Here is a 19,709-nt window from a genome sequence, read left to right on the forward strand (position 1 = left end):
TGGGACATGACCGAGGACGATTCAGTCCTCGGCATGTCCGAGGTCTCACAGGAAGAAAGGACAAAAACGACATAGAAACAGATTGGGGAAAAAATCTAAAATATCTGCGTCAATAGAAAAGGGTACGCTGGGAAGTATAACGACCAGGGAAAGCTGCCCTTACCGCCATTCAATACTCTGCACCTGACAGAGCCATACTCTCCAGCTTTTACAACCACCCCCAACCACTCTGGGTACGGGCTGATGGGACAAGTATCAGTCTTGGAATGTCAATCCTACACGTGGACGAAGGATAAAAAACACAGGCTAGTATAAAAGGAAAAGTAAGCAATTCATAGTGGTGGCTGGGAAAAATGGCCAAAAACCAGAGCCTCCCAGCCTGCCTCCAGGAGAAAGACTCCTAAGGCAAAAACGACTTAATTATGCATGAACACCACGAGAAACCCGCCGTCTGGTGACTGAGGCCTAGCCTTTCAAACCCACGCTCTACAAATGATATTGTTTGGGCCTTTTTACGTGCGAACCCAACACTGTTATGGTTCGTTACGAATCGAGTCCTTACAGCTATCGTTATAAATTATTTTATAATATTTTTATAAAATATTGATATAGTTAACTTTTTATTGATTTTTATCTAAACCCATTATTATAATTATTTTTTTATTTATCAATAATCACTCACCATATCAATAATTTATAAAAACTTTTATAAATTAATTTATATTTCTAGCATTATTTTTAATAAAATAATAACAACTTTAGTTTAAACTTTATAATAAAAAGAGTAAACACTGAACAAGCGAAGGCTCCAGGCCCTCCAGTCCACCAATAATTAATAAATAAATAAAAAAAGATTTCATAAATGAAAAAAAGAAAAAATAAAAAAATAAAGCCGATAGAAGTGGAATCTATTGGATAAATGGATACACGCTCACTCCCCATGCCTGTGTCTCCATAAACAGAGTACACACATACATCAACCGAGAGAGAGTGAGTGAGAGAGAGAGAGAGTGAGAGTGAGATTTGGGAAGAAGATGGCTCAGAGCTCCAAAAGAAGCAAATGGGTCTCACTGTGCGTGCCTCTCTTTGCTTATTTTGCTTCTACAATCATCGCAGAAGATGGTATGTTTTTCTCTTCTTCTCTGCCCACAAATGTTCTTGGTTCTTGCTTCCCATTTTCTCTGCAATTAGTTTCAATGTCTTATTTGTTATTTTGTGGTTATGCTTTGTGGGTCTTGGACCATTTGGTTATTTCTGAGATCTGATATATGTTTGCTATGCTGTTGCTCACATCTACTTCAACTGTTCTTCAACGTGGTTCTATTATTAATAGAAGTACTTAGTAGTAACATGTTTAGTGGGTTTTGTGCTTTTGTTACAGTTAGATTGGAATGTGCTATGGTAGGAAAGAATAGCTGTCTAATTATTTCTACATTCTATAAGTAAAAAACCTTCATGCTAGGTTGGATACTTCATCCAAAAATGAGCTTCAATTTCTTCACTGGCTATCTCTTTCTAGCTCTAGAAGCGTTGCTTTCATATAATTTGAATCAAACCCATGTTGGAGCCAGTAAATTGTTAAGTATTAGTAGAGCTAGTAGCAGTGTAGCACTACCGATACTAAGTAATTTTTTTAACGCTCTCTTATTAAAAAATTAAAACAGTTTGAAACTGTGATGACTGTGGTCTTCACTCTTCAAAGTTCAAAGACAGGGAATTCAAGGCCCATCCCTTTTTGACTATTTTCTTTGAAATCTTGTTTTTACTTGTGTCTGCAAGCTATCAAATTCTTGCGGGTTGTTGAAGAAGAATACTCCTTTTTTATTGCCTTACCCCCCTTTTTATCTTTATAATTGATGAGTAATTATAAAAAGATTGCAACTTGAAACTTTTCACCCACACAATCAATTGTACGAAGATTGAATTAATTGCAAGCCATTTAAACCTCCATAATTCAAATGATGTCTAGGGGTACTAATAATTTATGCTGAACCCCATTGTGTGAAGTGTGAATACAATAAAGATTGTGGGAACCACTTTCAAAAAAGGTCGGCGGGGTGACCAACTTGGATTATTGACTTGATAGCAAATTATTGTATATAGAGCTAATAATTTTTGCTAAACCCCATTGTGAACGCCATAAAGAGTCCGGGAACATCTTTCAAATAGGTCGGCGGGTGACAAACTTTTATTGTTTTTTTTTTTTTTTGGCAAATAAACTTTTATTGTTTATACTTTTATAGGGCTATATTCTCATCTTCTTTTCTTTTTTGGGAGAAAAGAGCTCTCTCATTCTTGGCTAAGTAATTAGTGGGACAAGAGGAATATATTTTAATGATATACTAGTTAATTTTATGAAAGTATATTATAGTTTTAGCTAGGATCTATACATTTCGTTTGGAGTGCTGCACCCATGTCGTATCAGTGTTGTGACGGTGTTTTAATTGCCATGTCATATTATAATTTTTTAGAAAAAATTTGCTCATTTTGCCGGCATTGTATCTGTGTCTGTATCCGTATCTGGGCATCTGAGTGTACTAGGTATAATGAAGCTTTCACAAGCATAGATAAGAAAATAAACTAAAACAGTTACAAGAAAAATCTCTTCGAAAGAATCAAAGAATACATCTAGTAGGCGGCAGAAGCTCCAACCTGGCCACTGTCACTGAAGAAGGCAAAGGCTGGGCAACTGGTTTATATATATGCTGTCCTGAGTCTCTTGACTATATTTGTCAATGTCTTAATAAATAGTACTAAATCATATGAAATTTTAAGCATTTTTTTTTTTTTGGGTTGCAACTTGCAAGCACTCACTTTAAGCTTTAAAATTGCTTTCCTTTGAAGCGAGAATCGAGAAAATTAGAGGGCGAAGTTGGCACAATGGAGGTCCCAAACTATTTACTTTTGTGTGCCTTAGATTTTGATTATAAGGTTCTTCTAAAAAAAAAAAAAAAAAAAAAAAAATTGAATCCAAGGAGTCGATTACTTATTTTATTTATCTTTTGAGTCATATTAACAAGTATCCTTTGATTATAAGTTTGTTTATTTTTTTTCCTAAGACCGGAACACAAAATTCTTTCATGGGGTAGCCACTCAAAGAAAAAGGAGGAATTTTATTAAAGATTTGGAGCGTGTATTGGCTGGTGTGCAGCCCGTGGTTAGTACCTCTATGAATGAAGCTTTGACTTGTCCATATAGTAGAGAGGAGGTGGAGATGGCTATAAAACATATGGCTCCTTTAAAAGCCCCGGGTCCTGATGGGATGCCCCCTCTATTTTTTCAATCCTTTTGGCCTGACATTGGTATGGAAGTTTCAGATGCTGTCCTCTCTTGTCTCAATTCAGTGTTCTGGGAGGACAGGTTTTATGGCGTTAAAGCTTGATATGAGCAAAGCTTATGATAGAGTGGAGTGGGTCTTTTTGGAGAAAATTTTATTGAAGATGGGTTTTCAAGAAAGTTGGGTGGCCATGATCATGCAATGTATCACAACGGTATCTTACTTAATTCTGGTGAATGGCGAACCTACAGGTCATATTTATCCTTCACGAGGGTTGAGACAGGGTGATCCTTTGTCACCATTCCTATTTCTATTTTGTGCAGAAGGCTTGAATGCCCTTCTCAGTCAAGCTGCAAATTCTGGGGAGATAAGAGGTTACTCTATTTGTAGAGCGGGTCCAAAAATTACTCATTTGTTTTTTGCCGATGATTGCTTGTTATTCTGTAGAGCTACTCCTGAAGAATGTGCTAAAATCCAGTCTATCCTTGCATGGTATGGGGCTGCTTCGGGTCAGCAGGTGAATTCGGATAAGACTACAGCTTTCTTTAGTCGAAACACTTCTGCGGAGGTTCAGGAAGAATTAAAAGTTTTGCTAGGGGTGCCGGTTATTCAAAACTATGAGAAGTATTTGGGGCTTCCCTCTTTTGTGGGTCGAGAGAAGAAAGCGTGTTTCAATCACATCAAGGAACGGATCTGGGCTAAAATGCAAGGGTGGAAGGAAAAATTGTTGTCTCAGGCCGACAAGGAAATAATGATCAAAGCGGTGGTTCAATCAATCCCAACGTACTCTATGAATGTCTTTCGGCTTCCTATTGGTCTCCTTAAAGATATAGAAGCTATGATTCGTAAGTTTTGGTGGGGGTGTTCTGAGAATTCCAGAAAGATCCACTGGGTTAAATGGGAGACTCTTTGTTCTTCAAAGTCAATTGGAGGCATGGGGTTTCGCGACTTACATATGTTTAATGATGCCATGTTGGGGAAGCAAGTTTGGCGTTTATTTCATGATAGGACCTCGTTGGTTTATAAGGTGTTTCGGGCAAAGTACTTTCCTTCCGGTAACATTTTTGATGCGGTAGCCTCTCCGGTTTGCTCCTTTGCTTGGCAAAGTATTATACAAGCCAGGGAAGGTGTTTTGAGGGGTGCTCGATGGAGGGTGGGGGATGGGCGAGATATTAAAATCTGGAGTGATCATTGGCTGCCTTTTGAAGGTGGGGGAAGGATTTTATCTCCACAAAGGGACCTTTCTCTGAATATGGTTCAGGATTTGCTGCTGCCTGGTTCAAATCTCTGGAATGAGGAGCTTCTTGATTTGAACTTCTATCCGTGGGAAGCTGAAGCCATCAAAAACATCCACGTTAGCAACCATGAGGCAGCTGATGCTCTGATATGGCCTCACACGGATGATGGTGTGTACTCTGTTCGGAGCGCGTATCGCTTATTGGTAGCATTTCAGCATCAGAATCAACCCAGCTCGTCGGATGTGGAGTCCGGAAAGGGGTTATGGAATGGAATTTGGAAGTTGAAGGTCCCTAACAAAGTGAAACACCTTCTGTGGCGCGCGATTCGTGAGGCATTACCAACGAAATGTAATCTGCAAAGGCGTCAGGTATTAAGGTCTGGTATTTGTGATGCTTGTGGCGACTATGGTGAAGACGTGATTCATGCTTTGTGGCTCTGTGATGCGGTGAAACCCATTTGGATGTCAGATGCTCGGTTCTCTTTTCTTCGTGCTCATCATTTTTCTAACTTTGGTGATCTGTTTCAGTTTTTATGTGCGCAAGGTTCCTCTAATCTGGTTGCTCTGTTCGCTATGGCTGCTTGGGGTATCTGGGAGAGGCGAAACAGGGTGAGGGAGGGGCAGAGAACTTGGGGTTCAAATTTGGTCATGCACCGAGCTTCAGAGCTTCTGCAGGAGTTTCGGGATGTTCAACCGATGAATCCACGGATGGCTATCCGGAGTATGGATTTGCGTTGGAAGCCCCCTGATTCAGGTGTGTACAAATTAAATTTTGATGGTGCTTTATTCCTGGAACAGAGGTGCGCTGGCTTAGGGGTGGTTGTGAGGGACTCGGCTGGGCTTGTTATGGCTGCATTAAGTCAGAGAGTGCGGATCCCAGGTTCGGCCAATGTGGTGGAGGCTTTGGCAGCTCGAAGAGCCGTCTGCTTTGCTCAGGAACTCAGCCTTCACAATGTGGTGTTTGAAGGTGATTCTCTGAAAGTTATTGAAGCCATTAACGACAATAGGCCAGTGCAGACTTTGTATGGACATATTATTGATGAGATAAGGCTGTTATCTTCTTCTTTTATGTGTAATTTTATGCATGTTAATCGGAGGAGCAATAAGCTAGCTCATGCTCTTGCTAGACGAGCAGTTTTATCTGCTGATATCGATGTGTGGATAGAAGAACTTCCACGGGACTTGGAGAATGTTGTTTAGTTTGTTTTTCCAGTAATAAAGTTTCTTTTACCTTTTCCTCAAAAAAAAAAAAGTTCCTTTACTTAAACATTCCTAAAATAATTTTTGCAAATGACAAAGAAGCATATCTGCACCCAAACAATCTCAATTCATCTCCAAGAATTTTTGTCGTGGATTGAATAGAGACTCACACATAGCAATACTTGCATATGTTATGATTTCATGTAATAATTCTTACAGGTGAGCTATTAAAAACGGTCCAACAATTTTTGGTCCCTCCCAAAAACACTATTAGTTATGTCATTAAGGAAAAATAAGTTTATGAGACCATCTTATGAAGCATATATTGTTGTTTGGGATCCATTCTCCACGAAAATGTGATAGATGCGTTTAATAAGATTTCTTTTTTTTAAAGATTAATCATATGTAATTGCTAACTTAGCAACATGACATACATTTATTAGGGAATCAAGACAATTATTATAAGCAAAAAAAAAAATGAATTGTCAGGATGTAATAATCTTAATTGCTTGGGTTTCGTACAAATTAATACCCAAGTCTCTAAATACAGTACTGAAGACCAAGTTGTTTTGCGTTTCAGCATTATTCGTGTAATACTTTCCATCTTTCTTTTATATATATATATATATATATATATATATATGATCTTCCATTTGTTTTTCCTTATTTTCTTTCTTTTTGGGTTTCTGATTATGTGATATGATAACAATAGGACGAAGGAAGTGAAGTAAGAACTGCTTCATGATGGCTGGTTGTTTATACTGCTGATAATGATTATGATCCGATTGGGTATTTTCCTGCCACACAATTTAACGAGTTAGCTGGAGGAGCAGACAAATTGCAATTGGGAGGCTATGTTCTCAGTAGCAGAGATGATAATAACATCCCTCCTATGGGCAGTGGACATTTTGATAATGGCTTGTATCAACGTACTTGTTTCATGAGTCAAGTTGAATTTGTAGATCACAATTTTGACTTGGTTGATTCACCAACTGGTGTTCAAACTGCCATGTCCCGTCGTTACCTTGAAGGAGATGAGTCATACAAAAACGACAGCAAAACGGGTTATAGCTTTTGTTTTGGCGGAACCGGTGGCACCGAGTCAGACTGTGAATCCGTTGATTAACAAATGTATATATGTAATTTAATTATATTATCAATCATCAAAATATATATATATATATATATATGATGATGATGCTGAAAATCATCAATAAGTCACAGTCCTCACGTGCTCGAGATAACACCTGCACAACATAGAACAAGAAGACCTTGAGAGAGTACCGGTGTGGTTTAATTAGAAGGCTTCTCACAATTCTAGAGTACCAGAGCTGGGATGAATGATTCGTACTTTGATTTATGAGGGTTTTGGGGCTTTTATAGTAGTGTAGAACCAACTTTTTTTTCTTTCTTGTGGAAGGGGAATTTTTCCTTATAAGGAAGATCCTTATAAAAGCACTTATTTTTCAGGATCCTTTCCATATAACGATTTTGTTGATCAAGGTTAATTGTGAGGCGTAAGATATTTCTTTTTGAAGTTTCTTGAGGACTACTTAAACTACGTGGATGTCACATGACCTTGCCGCTATCCACAATGTATCTGTCACCTTGAGGACAGCTTACACCGTATGGATGTCACGTGGCCCCACCCGTCGTCCACATTATATTCGTCCACTTCCTCATTCATCTTCTTATGTACACGCTTCCCGTCTTCTTCCATTACCTTGATCACAGGCTAAAGGTACCGTCACTCGTGACTGATTCAGTAGAATGAGACCGTTTACGTCTATTTTCTCCCTCTTCAATATATATATATATATATATATAAGCAGAAACTTTATGTGTGAGAGCATGAGATTTTGTCATGCGGCTTCTTCTTTGATCACTTCTATTTTTTTATAAGAAAAAAAAATTAAATTAACTTCCAACTCGTCATTTAACAGTTAACACTCTTCTTTACTCTTCATTGTATCAAGTCATTTCTCAAGTGCCACATTAGAGATAAAGACTAATCAATACACGCACATTTAGCCCCCTTTTTTTTTATATCTTTTCATTAAATTTTTTTTTACTGTTATCAAAAAGATCACATTAACTTATTTTTATTGCTATCTCATAAATTACAACTTACACAACACATTTCTCTCTTCTTCATGTCTTTTATTATACCCATTGTTTTAGTATTAAAAACAAAAGAAAAATAATAATAATAATTATAGTTTACAGGGACGGACCCAGGTGGGGGCCCAAGCCCCCTTGGGTCCATTTTCTTTTTTAATATAGTTATTGTATATTTTATTTTTTGTAATTGAGCTCTCCTTCCAAAACCTTAGGCCGCCTTTTTCTTTAATCAGCTTAGCTAGTCTAACCCAAATAGCAACTATCCAATCCAAAAACTTAATAAAAACAATAAAAACATTCACAATGGTGATTGTATTCTAGCAAAAAAAAAATATATATTTTACCACCAAAGAACTAAAAAATCATGTGTTATAGGAGCAACTAAATTTGGTGCAACTATTGTAAATTGGTATAAATACTAGCTAGTTGACTGTAGCAAGTTATTAAAAATTTAAAAAAAAAAATTATTAAGATTATATCTCTTTCTTCAATTAAAAAATTCAAATTATCTCTCTATTTTTATTACTTTAATAAGTTGTTTATATTATTTTAACCAAAGTGATAAAAAGAACATTTGATATTGGGTGTATTGTAAAGTAAGGTAGTAAAATAGATAAAGTAGCTTTTTAAGGTGCTAAAAGCTAAAACTTTTACACCACTGTTGTGAATGCTCTAACTTCAACAGCAACAAAAATCCTAGCCAGTCTAGTATTAAAAAAAAAAAACATTATTTTGGTTTTGGTTTTGTCTTTGTTGATAGATGATTGCATCTTAATGTATTTAGAAATAACAATTTTGTGTATTTATAATTTTTTAATACAAATGGATGCCTATTTGGAGTTTTTTTTTTATTATAAATTACTCTGGCCCCTACTAGCTTAAAATATTGGGTCCGTCCCTGAAGAACTAATATAACTAACTAGATAAGGTCCTTTATTTTCCATAATAAAAAAGTCATTTACTCACCAATAAATATAAAAATAATTCTGAATATATCTAGCTCAATATCTGAATTAATACATATTAGTTGATTAATCACCACAATTAAAAATAATAAAAAGTCTTCCTCATTTTCAATGTGGCATTAAACATTTTACTAATTATTTATCTTCCATATTAACTCTCACATCTTTACATTTATATTATCATATCAATTCATTTTAATTAATTAATATTAAAATGCTCCAATAATACTATTACAATTAAATACACATTTCATATGCTTTTAATTATGGTTATTTTTTAAAATATATGTTTTTTAAAATCTGAGAATGAATTCCTACTTTACTCTAATTTAAGTGTATGTGTATGAAGTTCTCTCATAGAGATTTGAACCTTGACCCTTGAACCTTGAACCCTAACCTGCAAAAAGTTGTACTTATAAAGTGTTCATCATGTTAAGAATGCGCTATGATGAGATATTTATTTACTAATAACTTTGACAAAATGACAATTGCAATTGTCATAATTAAAGGACTTGGTTTTTTTTAATAGACATCATTGAGCTCCATTGTTTCAAGTGCTGGAATGATCATATTCATTTAGTTGTTTACAACTTTTTTATACAATCCATACTCTAAAACGGTGACTAATTGTTCTAAAATCAGTACATTTACACAAATTTAGAAGCTAGTTTTTATTTATAATAATGTCTTTTAAAGCTATGGAAAACATATCAATTTTTTTTTTCATTAAAAAAAAATAAAACAGATTTAAGTTTAACTCTCAGAAGTTAGAACAGAAGTACCTTTCTTATATCCTTATAAATTGTAACCAACAACACAAGTCCTCCAAAACTTGGCATCTTTACTTTTGGGAGTAAATATCTAGACAAGATCACAAGGGTTTTGAGCTCTGTCGAGTTTCGTAATACGACGGTGGGCCTGGCCCACTATTAGACCACAGTTCTCAAAACACGCAAATGAAATTATAAAAGAAAACAAAAAAAATACTAGTTCTTAAAAAAAATTATAATTTTTTTTTTTTTTTGGTTAAGAGGCCATTCATATAAAACCAACAAAAGAAGTCTACACATATACAGCTACCATACTAGCAGCAACTCGTCAAGCATAATACAAACCATTATTGTCCTTAGCAACTAAGAGGCTGTTTGGCCAACCAAATTTGATAACTCAATTCTCAGTTTCCATAATTCATAACTCAAAAATGGTGGGACCCATAGCAAAAAGGTTGTTTGGCCAAACGATAACTCTGTTTCCATCACTCAATTATCTGATTTTTGAGTTATGAGTTATGGAAACTGAAAACAACAAAAGACTGTTTTCAGTTTCCATAACTCATAACTCAATGGCATTTTCGTAAATAAACACAGATGGAGGGACCCACAACCGTAACTTTTGACCACCTTTTGATTTTTTTTTTTTTTTTCACTTGACCGGTCTTTAGTTCTGAGTTTTTTTTTTTTCACTTGTTCAGTTTTCAGTTCTGGTTTTTTTTTTTTTTTTGCTTCGGTGAGTTTGGGTACTGAAAAAAAAAAAAAAAAAAAGTTACACCGGTTGACAGGTATAGGTCCACAAATAGTGTGAAAAATATTAAGTGATGGAAATTGGGTGATGATGCCAAACAGGTGTGAAAAATTGAGTGATGAATAATGAGTGATGAGTTATGAGTGATGAGTGATGGAAATTGAGTGATGAAAAATGGTTGGCCAAACAGGCTGTAAAGTTTCCAGTTCAGCAGTAATAGGAAACTCAAAAACAACAAAATCTTCCTTCATAACACTGCCCCATTTTGCCAACCAATCCGCACACTTCTTGGCTTAAATTATAAAAAATAATAAAGATAAAAAAGAATCATTTAATTTTTTTTTTTAAATGTTTTAGTGGGAACACGAAGAACTTTTACTTTTCTTTGTTTGATTTGAGAAATTAAAGAAGTTCTTTTTGTCAAAAATTAAAGTAGCCTTGATTTAATAAAGTAATAGCAACTTAAGTTTAAACTTTATAATTAAAAGAGTGAACAAGTGAAGGGTCCAATCCACCAATTAAAAAAAAAAAGATTTCATAAAATAAATAAAAAATAAAAAAAGAGTAAAGCCTTAGAAGTGGAATCTTTTGGATAAAAAGACACACTCACTACCCATGCCTCTGTCTCCATAAACAGAGTACACACGCATACATCAACTGAGAGAGAGAGAGAGAGAGAGATTTAGCAGGAAGATGGCTCGGAGCTCCAAAAGAAATAAATGGGTCTCACTGTGCGTGCTTCTCTTTGCTTATTTTGCTTCTACAATCATCGCAGAAGATGGTATGTTTTCTCTTCTTCTTCTTCTTCTTCTCTGCCCACAACTGTTCTTGGTTCTTGCTTCCCATTTTCTCTGCAATTAGTTTCAATGTCTTATTTGTGGATATTGCACTTTTATTTTGTGGTTATGCTTTGTGGGTCTTGGACCATTTGGTTATCTCTGAGATCTGATATATGTTTGCTATTCTGTTGCTCACCTCTACTTCAACTGTTCTTCAACGTGGTTCTATTATTAATAGAAGTACTTAGTAGTAACATGTTTAGTGGGTTTTGTGCTTTTGTTACAATTAGATTGGAATGTGCTATGGTAGGAAAGAATAGCTGTCTAATTATTTCTACATTCTATAAGTAAAAACCTTCATGCTAGGTTGGATGCTTCATCCAAAAATGAGCTTCAATTTCTTCACTGGCTAGCTCTAGAAGCGTTGCTTTCATATAATGTGAATCAAACCCATGTTGGAGCAAGTAATTTGTTAAGTATTAGTAGAGCTAGTAGCAGTGTAGCACTACCAATACTTAGTGATTTTTTAACACTCTCATTAAAAAAATAGAACAGTTTGAAACTGTGTTGACTGTGGTCTTCACTCTTCAAAGTTCAAAGACAGTGAATTCAAGGCCCATCACTTTTTGACTATTTTCTTTGAAATCCTGTTTTTACTTCTTGTCTGCAAGCTATCAAATTCTTGCGGGTTGTTGAAGAAGAATACTCCTTTTTTATTACCTTACCCCCTTTTTATCTTTATAATTGATGAGTAATTATAAAAAGATTGCAACTTGAAACTTTTCACCCACAATCAATTGTACGAAGATTGAATTAATTGCAAGCCATTTAAACCTCCATAATTCAAATGATGTCTAGGGGGTACAAATAATTTTAAGTGGTAACCTATTATGGATTTGAGACTAAGCCATATAATTTATGGCATTGTCTTCTTTTAGTTGCTTCAATCTTTATCTCTCTCTCTCTCTCTCTCTCTCTCTATATATATATATATATATATTCGTTTTAGAAGCAATTCCGATAGTCTTTATTTCTTGTATTTCCTGATGAAGTTGTTTTATAAACTCCAAGGATTCCAACATATGATAGTGTGATAGCTTTAAAAGACTCAAAATGGTTGGCTTGGTAACACTTGGATTCTTGTAATGGTCAAGGCATACCTCCTTCTAAAACGACATAGTTGAGATCGCTTTCTTGATGTTTATCATTTTCTAATAAATATTAATGTGTGAGATTAATATCAATATACTAATTAGTTAATTATTTATTTATCTATTTATTTAGTTCGTTAGTTTTACATATTTATATATTATAAGTTAAGCCTAGTAACAACTTAGTGCATCAGCATGGTGGTAATTTGGTATATTTTTTGCCAACCAACTCTGGTTCGAATCCTAGCACTTCACGCCTGCAATTTTATTTTTTTGAATTTTCAATTTTCGGTCCATAAGCTGAAAAGCCCACAAGATCCCACACCCAAGAAAAACTCTAGTTCATCCCAAATCTTCTTTCCTTCAATGTCGGTGATAACAGCCATCGATGTTCCTCTCTTTCTCTACCCTTTTGTTCGAAGTCTCCATCATTTCTCGTCACCAAAATCTCAGTACATCTCATCCTTATTCTTTAGTTTTCCATCTGGGTTTTTTGCCTTTTGGCTTTTCTATTGCTGAATTGTTATTAATCTTGTTTTGTTTTCCTTTCGGTTTCGCAAGGCTGCTAGGAACAAAACCCAGAAGCTTCTATTCCTTTTGTTTTTGTTTTCATAGCAGGAGAGAGAATGTTAATTTAATTTACTTGAACTATTAATCTTTTATATACTATGGATTTCAATTTGGTTTCCTTTTCTTTATTTTTTCTGGCTAGATTTTTTTTGTATTGCTTTTTGGTAACCATCATTTTTAATTTTGTTTTGTTGTTGGTTTCCTTTTGTACAGAAGTATAAAATAGTGTTGATTTATACTTTCTATGGTTATGTATTAATTTTTTTAGGAATAATATATTGGTCCACATGGATCGATACAGAGATGTTTACAGTGGATAATGATACAGGAATAATATACTAAAATGATCATTTGTGTAGTTTCTAATATACTTCTAACTTTATTATTATTATGAGATAATTTTTGCTTCTTTCAATGTTTGGAAGTTCCAGCTCTTGAATTTTGAACTTTTCTTCTTTTTTATTTATTTATTTATTTATTTTTTTTTATGGGTAAGCTATTATTATATACATGCATTTGATAGGTCATAAATCAATATCACATTCCATAATACTCCAGAAAAAGTTGGTGATCTAAACTTTTCCCCTAAGTTTTTTTTTTTATTTTTTTTTTTATTTTTTTTTTATTTTAAGGAAAGCTGTGATCTTTGGGGTCAAATCCCAAAATGTTATTAAATTTTGATTAGAAGATCTTTCTTTTTATGTTTGGGTTCCATCTAGTACAGCCCCTGCTGGGCACTTTAGAGCTGTTTGAAATTTCATTATTTTCTGTGACAAGTGACAGCTGCATTTCAATATGTAGGTTTGGTACTCGTCCATTTCAAAGTTCCAACATGACTATTAGTTTAACTAGCATTTCATGGTGTTTCCACTAGAAACATACATGGTTTAATTCCCATTTCCTACGATTATCGAATTATAAAAATAAAAAATGTTCCAGCAACCTTGTGAAGCTTTCTTTGTAATTAACATATGGTTGCACCTATGCCTTTGAGATTCCAAAACCATGATTATTCTGTATCTCAAGAGTCAAGAAGCAGAGGGATTTTTAAACAAAGTAGTCAAGAAGCCTTTTTTTTTTCCTATAAATTGCCACTAAAAATGGTATTGAGTTTGTTGAAGATTAGGCACGAGGGGATTTGTTACATCATCTTTTGCAAGTATAAAAAATTAAACATGAACCGATAGCAAGGGGAGAGGTATCTGCCTAAATATTGGCTGCCCCAATCTCCCACCTTTTTTGCCTCCAATCACTTTGAAAATCTGAATGGCCGGATTGTCAGCCTCTCATCTTTTGTTAAAAAAATCGTTTTATGAATCCTGTGTATTCAGTATTCATCACTTGTTATGGTATATGAGGTAATGGAAGGGTGACATATCAATAAGCCCCTGCAAAAATGGAAAAGAAATGTTTAGCTTCTCTTATTTATGCTCTTAATCAAGAAAAGAGAGAATGACCAAAAAAAAAAGTTATCTTGGAGTGGAGGATTACCAGTAAAAACATGGGTTCATTGACTATCATCTAATGCAAGGGAAGGTACAACTTTAACTGGTTTTAAACTTTTTAGAACCCGTCATCCATACTCAAATGCCAAAACAATGAGACCAAAAAGGTATAACAGGAAAATATTCAGTCTTGATAGAACATAAAGCACGATAGAGATATTGCTTCCTCCCTCTTTGTTTATTCTGATTAATGTCACCCTTGGCCCTATCCACCCTGCAGGAAAAAAAAAAGCAACATGTATCAACACATGATTTCAAAATAGAATGCAGAATTTTATACTGCATATGTGATTTGGTTATTGTTAGTTTGTTACTTGTGATTTAAGTAACAACAGTGTTTTAGTTAGTAGTTAGATACATCAAAAGTTGTTCAACTAGTCTATTGAGGTTAATTTTATGAGATACAACAACAAAAAGTCTCATTTTATGAAAATGTTACTTATTAATAGCCCAACATTCAATATCATAAAACTTAGCTCGTCTTAGTTCAACTTGGTTACACCCTGAAGCTATGATGGATAAGCTCTTATTTTGGTATACTCCGAGCAATAACCCTGGTTAGCAGTTGAGCTAGTTTTATCACAGCATACTGAAATCTAGAATTATAGTTATAGTTAAGAAATTCCGGTGCAGTGAATTTCCTGACATTAGGTTATATTTTCAGATCACTTTATCCACAATATTGATATGCAATGGCTGTAGGGCTAAAACTAGAATGTACTTCTAACTTTCTAAGTGCTATAAGGAATTATTGGGCACTCCTACAGCACTATACTTCCTATTTACATGCATATCTGTCCTACTCTTATCTGTGAACTCACATGCAAGGCCCTATTTTATGTAAGTAGGGATTGTGGTGCTCTGATAGTATTGGATAATGACTCCTGAGCTACAGCTAAAGGTCATGATGTCAATCCAATCAAAGGAAGAAAGAGAGGCTTTTGTCTTCAATGTGGAATACTTACCAGACTTTTTCTTTGGCAAATTAGTCCATTCATTAGGATTGATACTCACTTCTGATGTCTTGATTAATTCAAGAATTGTTTGATTGACCTGAAATTTAAGGGAAAAGAAAAGTTTTTAGGTTCTGTTCTCCTTGTAAACTATGGTCCAATCAAGTCACGGTCATAAATTTCAAGAAGCACTAATTATTATTATTCTTAAGTACTGATTATTTAAATCCTTTCATCTTAGATTTTCACCATGCCATAATCCAATGAGTTGCTTTATTTTAATCAAATCAATTATAGATGAAAAATGTACCTCTTCGGTCCTCTAATGGCTCGCTAGATGACCTCCATGAAGTTCTATCATTCTAGCAACAGGATGCAGCTTCTCTGCAAGTCTCCTTGCATAATATATTTGAGCAATTATATCATGCCTACACATTCACAAACAAAGTATTGAGTGGAAATCCTGAATCAATGAAATTAAATGGTAAAATGTTCTAAAATTTATCCTTTTTGAAGCTTTAAAAATTGAGTTTGCAAGATATGCTTATTACTCATTGTACAAAAGAATATTATCTTGATACACATCACAGAACATAACAACTATGCTCAAGTGCAATAAGAAATAGAGTTGAGAAAAGATTTTGTGACCAAGCACTGTTTAATTAATACAGAAAATATGCCTGCACACCTTCCGTGAATGACTGAAACAAGAAATCCAGCTGAATGGATCAATTCAATTTCTGTTCATGTCATTTTATGGGTCTAGCAAGCATTAAGTTGACCCTCAAAACCATAGTTAGATTGCATTCCAGTTGCTGATATAACTTTTACATATTCCTGCAGCACACAGGTTGTAGGTGAAGTTAGGGACATCTTAATGTAAAGTCTATGAACAATTAATTGAGAATGATTTTCCGTTAATAGAAAATCCAATTCTATGTTTAACCTCAATACTTCTAGGTGATGTTTTCAAAAAATTACAACAAATGGTTAAAGGAACGCAATTGAGAAGTGATAAGCTTTTAACATTTCTTACTTGATATAAGATTGTTCTTCTTGTGTTAGGTCCAATACATTCTTCAAGATTTCCCTGCAGATTGTAGATAAAGCAAAATTGTACGAGTTAACCACAAAAAGAATGGAAGTAAACCAGTGCAAAAAGAATTGTAAAACGAATATCAAGATTATCTTCCACTAAATGTTCAAATAAAACAGTTTTTTTCACCAGTTGAACATCCAAATACATAAATAGCAAAACTCTGGACAGAATTGAGAGCATCTTTTACCTTTGAGTAGTGGGTGTCCAAGTCAATAGTTGCCCGTTGCTCAAGAGATTTGGCCCGTAAGAAACGGAATGCAACGGATAAAGTTTTTAGATCAAGCTACAAGAAACAAAATAATTTGAGCATCGTTTTGAGGAATAAGTTACTTGCAAAATTAAATTACCAAACATGATGAATTTATATCGTTGAGAATTTTACAATAATTTATATAGTTTTCTTATTAAAACATAAGAAAACTATGAACATCAAACAGAGCAAGGGGGATAATATCCTCAAGTAAGTCTTCAACCCAAACTTGAAGTTCTAGCCAAACTCGATATTTCTTTGCCAAAGCATCGGCAACCTTATTACAATTTCGTTTCACATGGTAGTAGTGATCCAAGCAATTAATGGTGGACTGTCAAGCCCTTCGGTGTAAAGATTAATTTGTCAAATATATAAGAACCGAAACTCAAACAAAACAATAATAGAATAAACCCACAAAGTTTAGAGAAATAATATAAACCTATATCAGCGTTAATCATATGTAAAGAGAGAACCTGAAGATTGTAGGTGGTTTCGTCGATTTAGAATGGTAGAAAAGAAGCGCCACAAAATCATACGGGAAGAGTTGAAGCGCCGCCGAGTTGGATTGGATATGAGTGCATTGCCAATTTGAGGATGGATTGGAAGAGACGAAACTAGAGAGCAGCGCTGACGAGTTGGATTGGATGAGAAGAAGCGCCGCTGATTTGAGGTTATGGGTGTGCTGCTGCGGCTGTCAGGTTCTTGTATGGTTTTAGCTGTGATTTGAGGGTTTTGTTTAGAGAGGCAAACTGAGACAGAGCAGGCAGAGGTAAGAGAAGCAAACGTGAGAGAGAAAAGTTTGATGAATGTTATAATTTTTGGTATATATATAAAACATGTTTAACCGGTAACCAAAACCATTAAAATTACATCAATGGTCAAGATTAAAACAGAACTAAATTAAGGGTTCAGATTTAGGGGGTACCATACCCTTTTTTTTTTTTTCTTTTTTTCTTTTTTTTTATAATAAGGAAAAAATGCAAAACTGACCCTTTAGGGGCTGTTTGGATTGCAAGTTTCCATAACTCAATTCTCAGTTTCCATAACTCATAACTCAAAAATGGTAGGACCCATAGCAAAAAGGTTATTTGGCAAACGATAACTTTGTTTCCATCACTCAAAAATCTTGGCTGTTTTCAATTTTCATAACTCATAACTCAATGACATTTTCGTAAATAAACACACATGGAGGGACCCACAGCTGCAACTTTTGACCACTTTTTGACTTCTTTTTTTTCACTTATTCGGTCTTCAGTTCTGGGTTTTTTTTTTTTTTTTTTTTTCATTTCACTTCTTCGGTCTTCCGTTCTGGTTTTTTTTATTTATTTATTTATTTTTATTTATTTTTAGCTTCGGTGAGTTTGGGTACTGAAAAGAAAAAAAAAAAAAAAAAAAAAAAAAAAAAAAAAAAAAAAGAGAAAAAGCTGCACCGGCTGACAGGTATGGGCCCACAAATAGTATGAAAAATATTGAGTGATGGAAATTGGGTGATGATGCCAGACGGGTGTGAAAAATTGAGTGATGAGTTATGAGTAATGAGTGATGAGTGATGGAAATTGAGTGATGAAAAAACCTTGGCCAAACAGCCCCTTAACTTTCACATTTTTTTCATTTAAGTCTTCTAACTTTTAGTTTTGTTAATTCAGTCCTCTAACTTTCAATTTTTGTTAATACAGGACTCCGTTAAAACTCAGTTAGGGGTTGTCGTTAATTGAGCCAAAACGACGTTGTTTTGGCTTTTTTTTTTTTTTTTTTAATAAATTTTGGAATTTAAAGAAAAAAAAATCTGTAAAAAAAGAAGAAGAAGAAGAAGAAAGAAACCGATTCAGAACTCCATCACCAAACTCCAATGACAGTGCATAATATTAGGAAAAAAAAAAAAAAAAAAAGACAGATCAAGATTTCTTTTAAACAAAAGCACTTATACTAGAAGAAGGCCTTAAACGTTTTTAATTTTCCAACCCACAATATAAATCCTTAAATACTCCAACAGAAACCTATCTATTCATTTGAATCGTTCATCTGGGTTTTTGACGTTGCTCTCTCTGTCTTGCAAAGATCGGCCATTCTCTCTTGCACAGATCAACCCCCCTCTCTTGCATGGAGGACAGTGGTGGGCGATGGTTTGGGTTTTTGATGTTGCTCTCTCTGTCTTGCAAAGATCGGTGGATATAGGTCACCGTTGCATGATATCATTCATCTGGGTTTGCCAACATTTGACTGAGTTCCTTCTCCTCCCACCATAAATTCATATGGGTTTGCCTTAGTTTCTTGATTTTAATGTTTTTTGCATTTTGGTTTTGATTTCTTTTTGGGTTTTGTGCTTGATTTTTCTCTGATCTGTTTTGATTTTAGGGGATTTTTTTTTCCAGATTTTTTTTTTATCCTGAATTAAAAAAAAAAAATGCAAAATGACGTCGTTTCAGGAGTTTTAACGGTAGCCACTAACTGAGTTGTAACGAAATTCTGTATTGACAAAATTTGAAAGTTAGACAACTGAATTGACAAAACTGAAAGTTAAAGGACTAAAAAAAAAAAAAAAAAAAAAGTGAAAATTTAAGGGTCAATTTTACATTTTTATCTTATAATAATGTCTTTTAAAGCTATGGAAAACATATCAATTTTTGTTTTTTCCATTAAAAAAATAAAACAGATCTAACTCTCAGAAGTTAGAACGGAAGTACCTTTCTTATATTATATCCGTTTAAATGGTAACCAACAAGACAAGTCCCCCAAAACTTGGCATCTTTACTTTTAGGAGTAAATATCTATAGACAAAATCACGAGGGTTTTGAGCTCTGTCAAGTTCCTTAATACGGCGGTTGGCCTGGCCCACTATTAGACACAGCTCTCAAAACACACAAATGAAATTAAAAAAAAAAATACTAGTTCCTAAAAAAATTATAAAAAATAATAAAGGTAAAAAAAATCATTTAAAATTCTTTTTTAAATGTTTTAGTGGGAACACGAAGAACTTTTACTTTTCTTTGTTTGATTTGAGAAATTAAAGTAGCCTTGATTTAATAAAGTAATAGCAACTTAAGTTTAAATTTTATAATAAAAATTGTGAATACAATTTAT

The 19,709-nt window shown here is 34.2% G+C and overlaps 1 protein-coding gene and 1 long non-coding RNA gene across 4 annotated transcripts in view; one reads left to right on the forward strand and one right to left on the reverse strand.

Annotated features, from left to right (window-relative positions):
* Positions 1 to 838: 838 nt before the first annotated feature.
* Positions 839 to 19,709, forward strand: part of LOC126726495 (putative ribonuclease H protein At1g65750) — a 32,227-nt gene continuing 13,356 nt past the window's right edge. The window contains exons 1-2 of one of the 3 annotated variants that reach the window (XM_050431754.1): positions 839 to 1,122; positions 3,060 to 6,310. In XM_050431754.1, the coding sequence (XP_050287711.1) occupies positions 3,258 to 5,714 (2,457 nt within the window). In that variant the 5' untranslated portion in view covers positions 839 to 1,122; positions 3,060 to 3,257 and the 3' untranslated portion in view covers positions 5,715 to 6,310. Of the gene's footprint in view, positions 1,123 to 3,059; positions 6,311 to 10,940; positions 11,103 to 19,709 lie in introns of those variants that run through there. The other 2 variants (XM_050431758.1, XM_050431756.1) reach the window with 2 other exon arrangements.
* Positions 13,919 to 15,430, reverse strand: LOC126726496 (uncharacterized). Its single transcript, XR_007655939.1, has 3 exons — positions 15,292 to 15,430; positions 14,313 to 14,540; positions 13,919 to 14,209 (listed from the first exon to the last, which is right to left on the reverse strand). It is a non-coding gene; the product is annotated as an uncharacterized LOC126726496 (long non-coding RNA).

Source organism: Quercus robur, chromosome 5, assembly GCF_932294415.1.
Source record: "Quercus robur chromosome 5, dhQueRobu3.1, whole genome shotgun sequence".
Taxonomy (NCBI): domain Eukaryota; kingdom Viridiplantae; phylum Streptophyta; class Magnoliopsida; order Fagales; family Fagaceae; genus Quercus; species Quercus robur.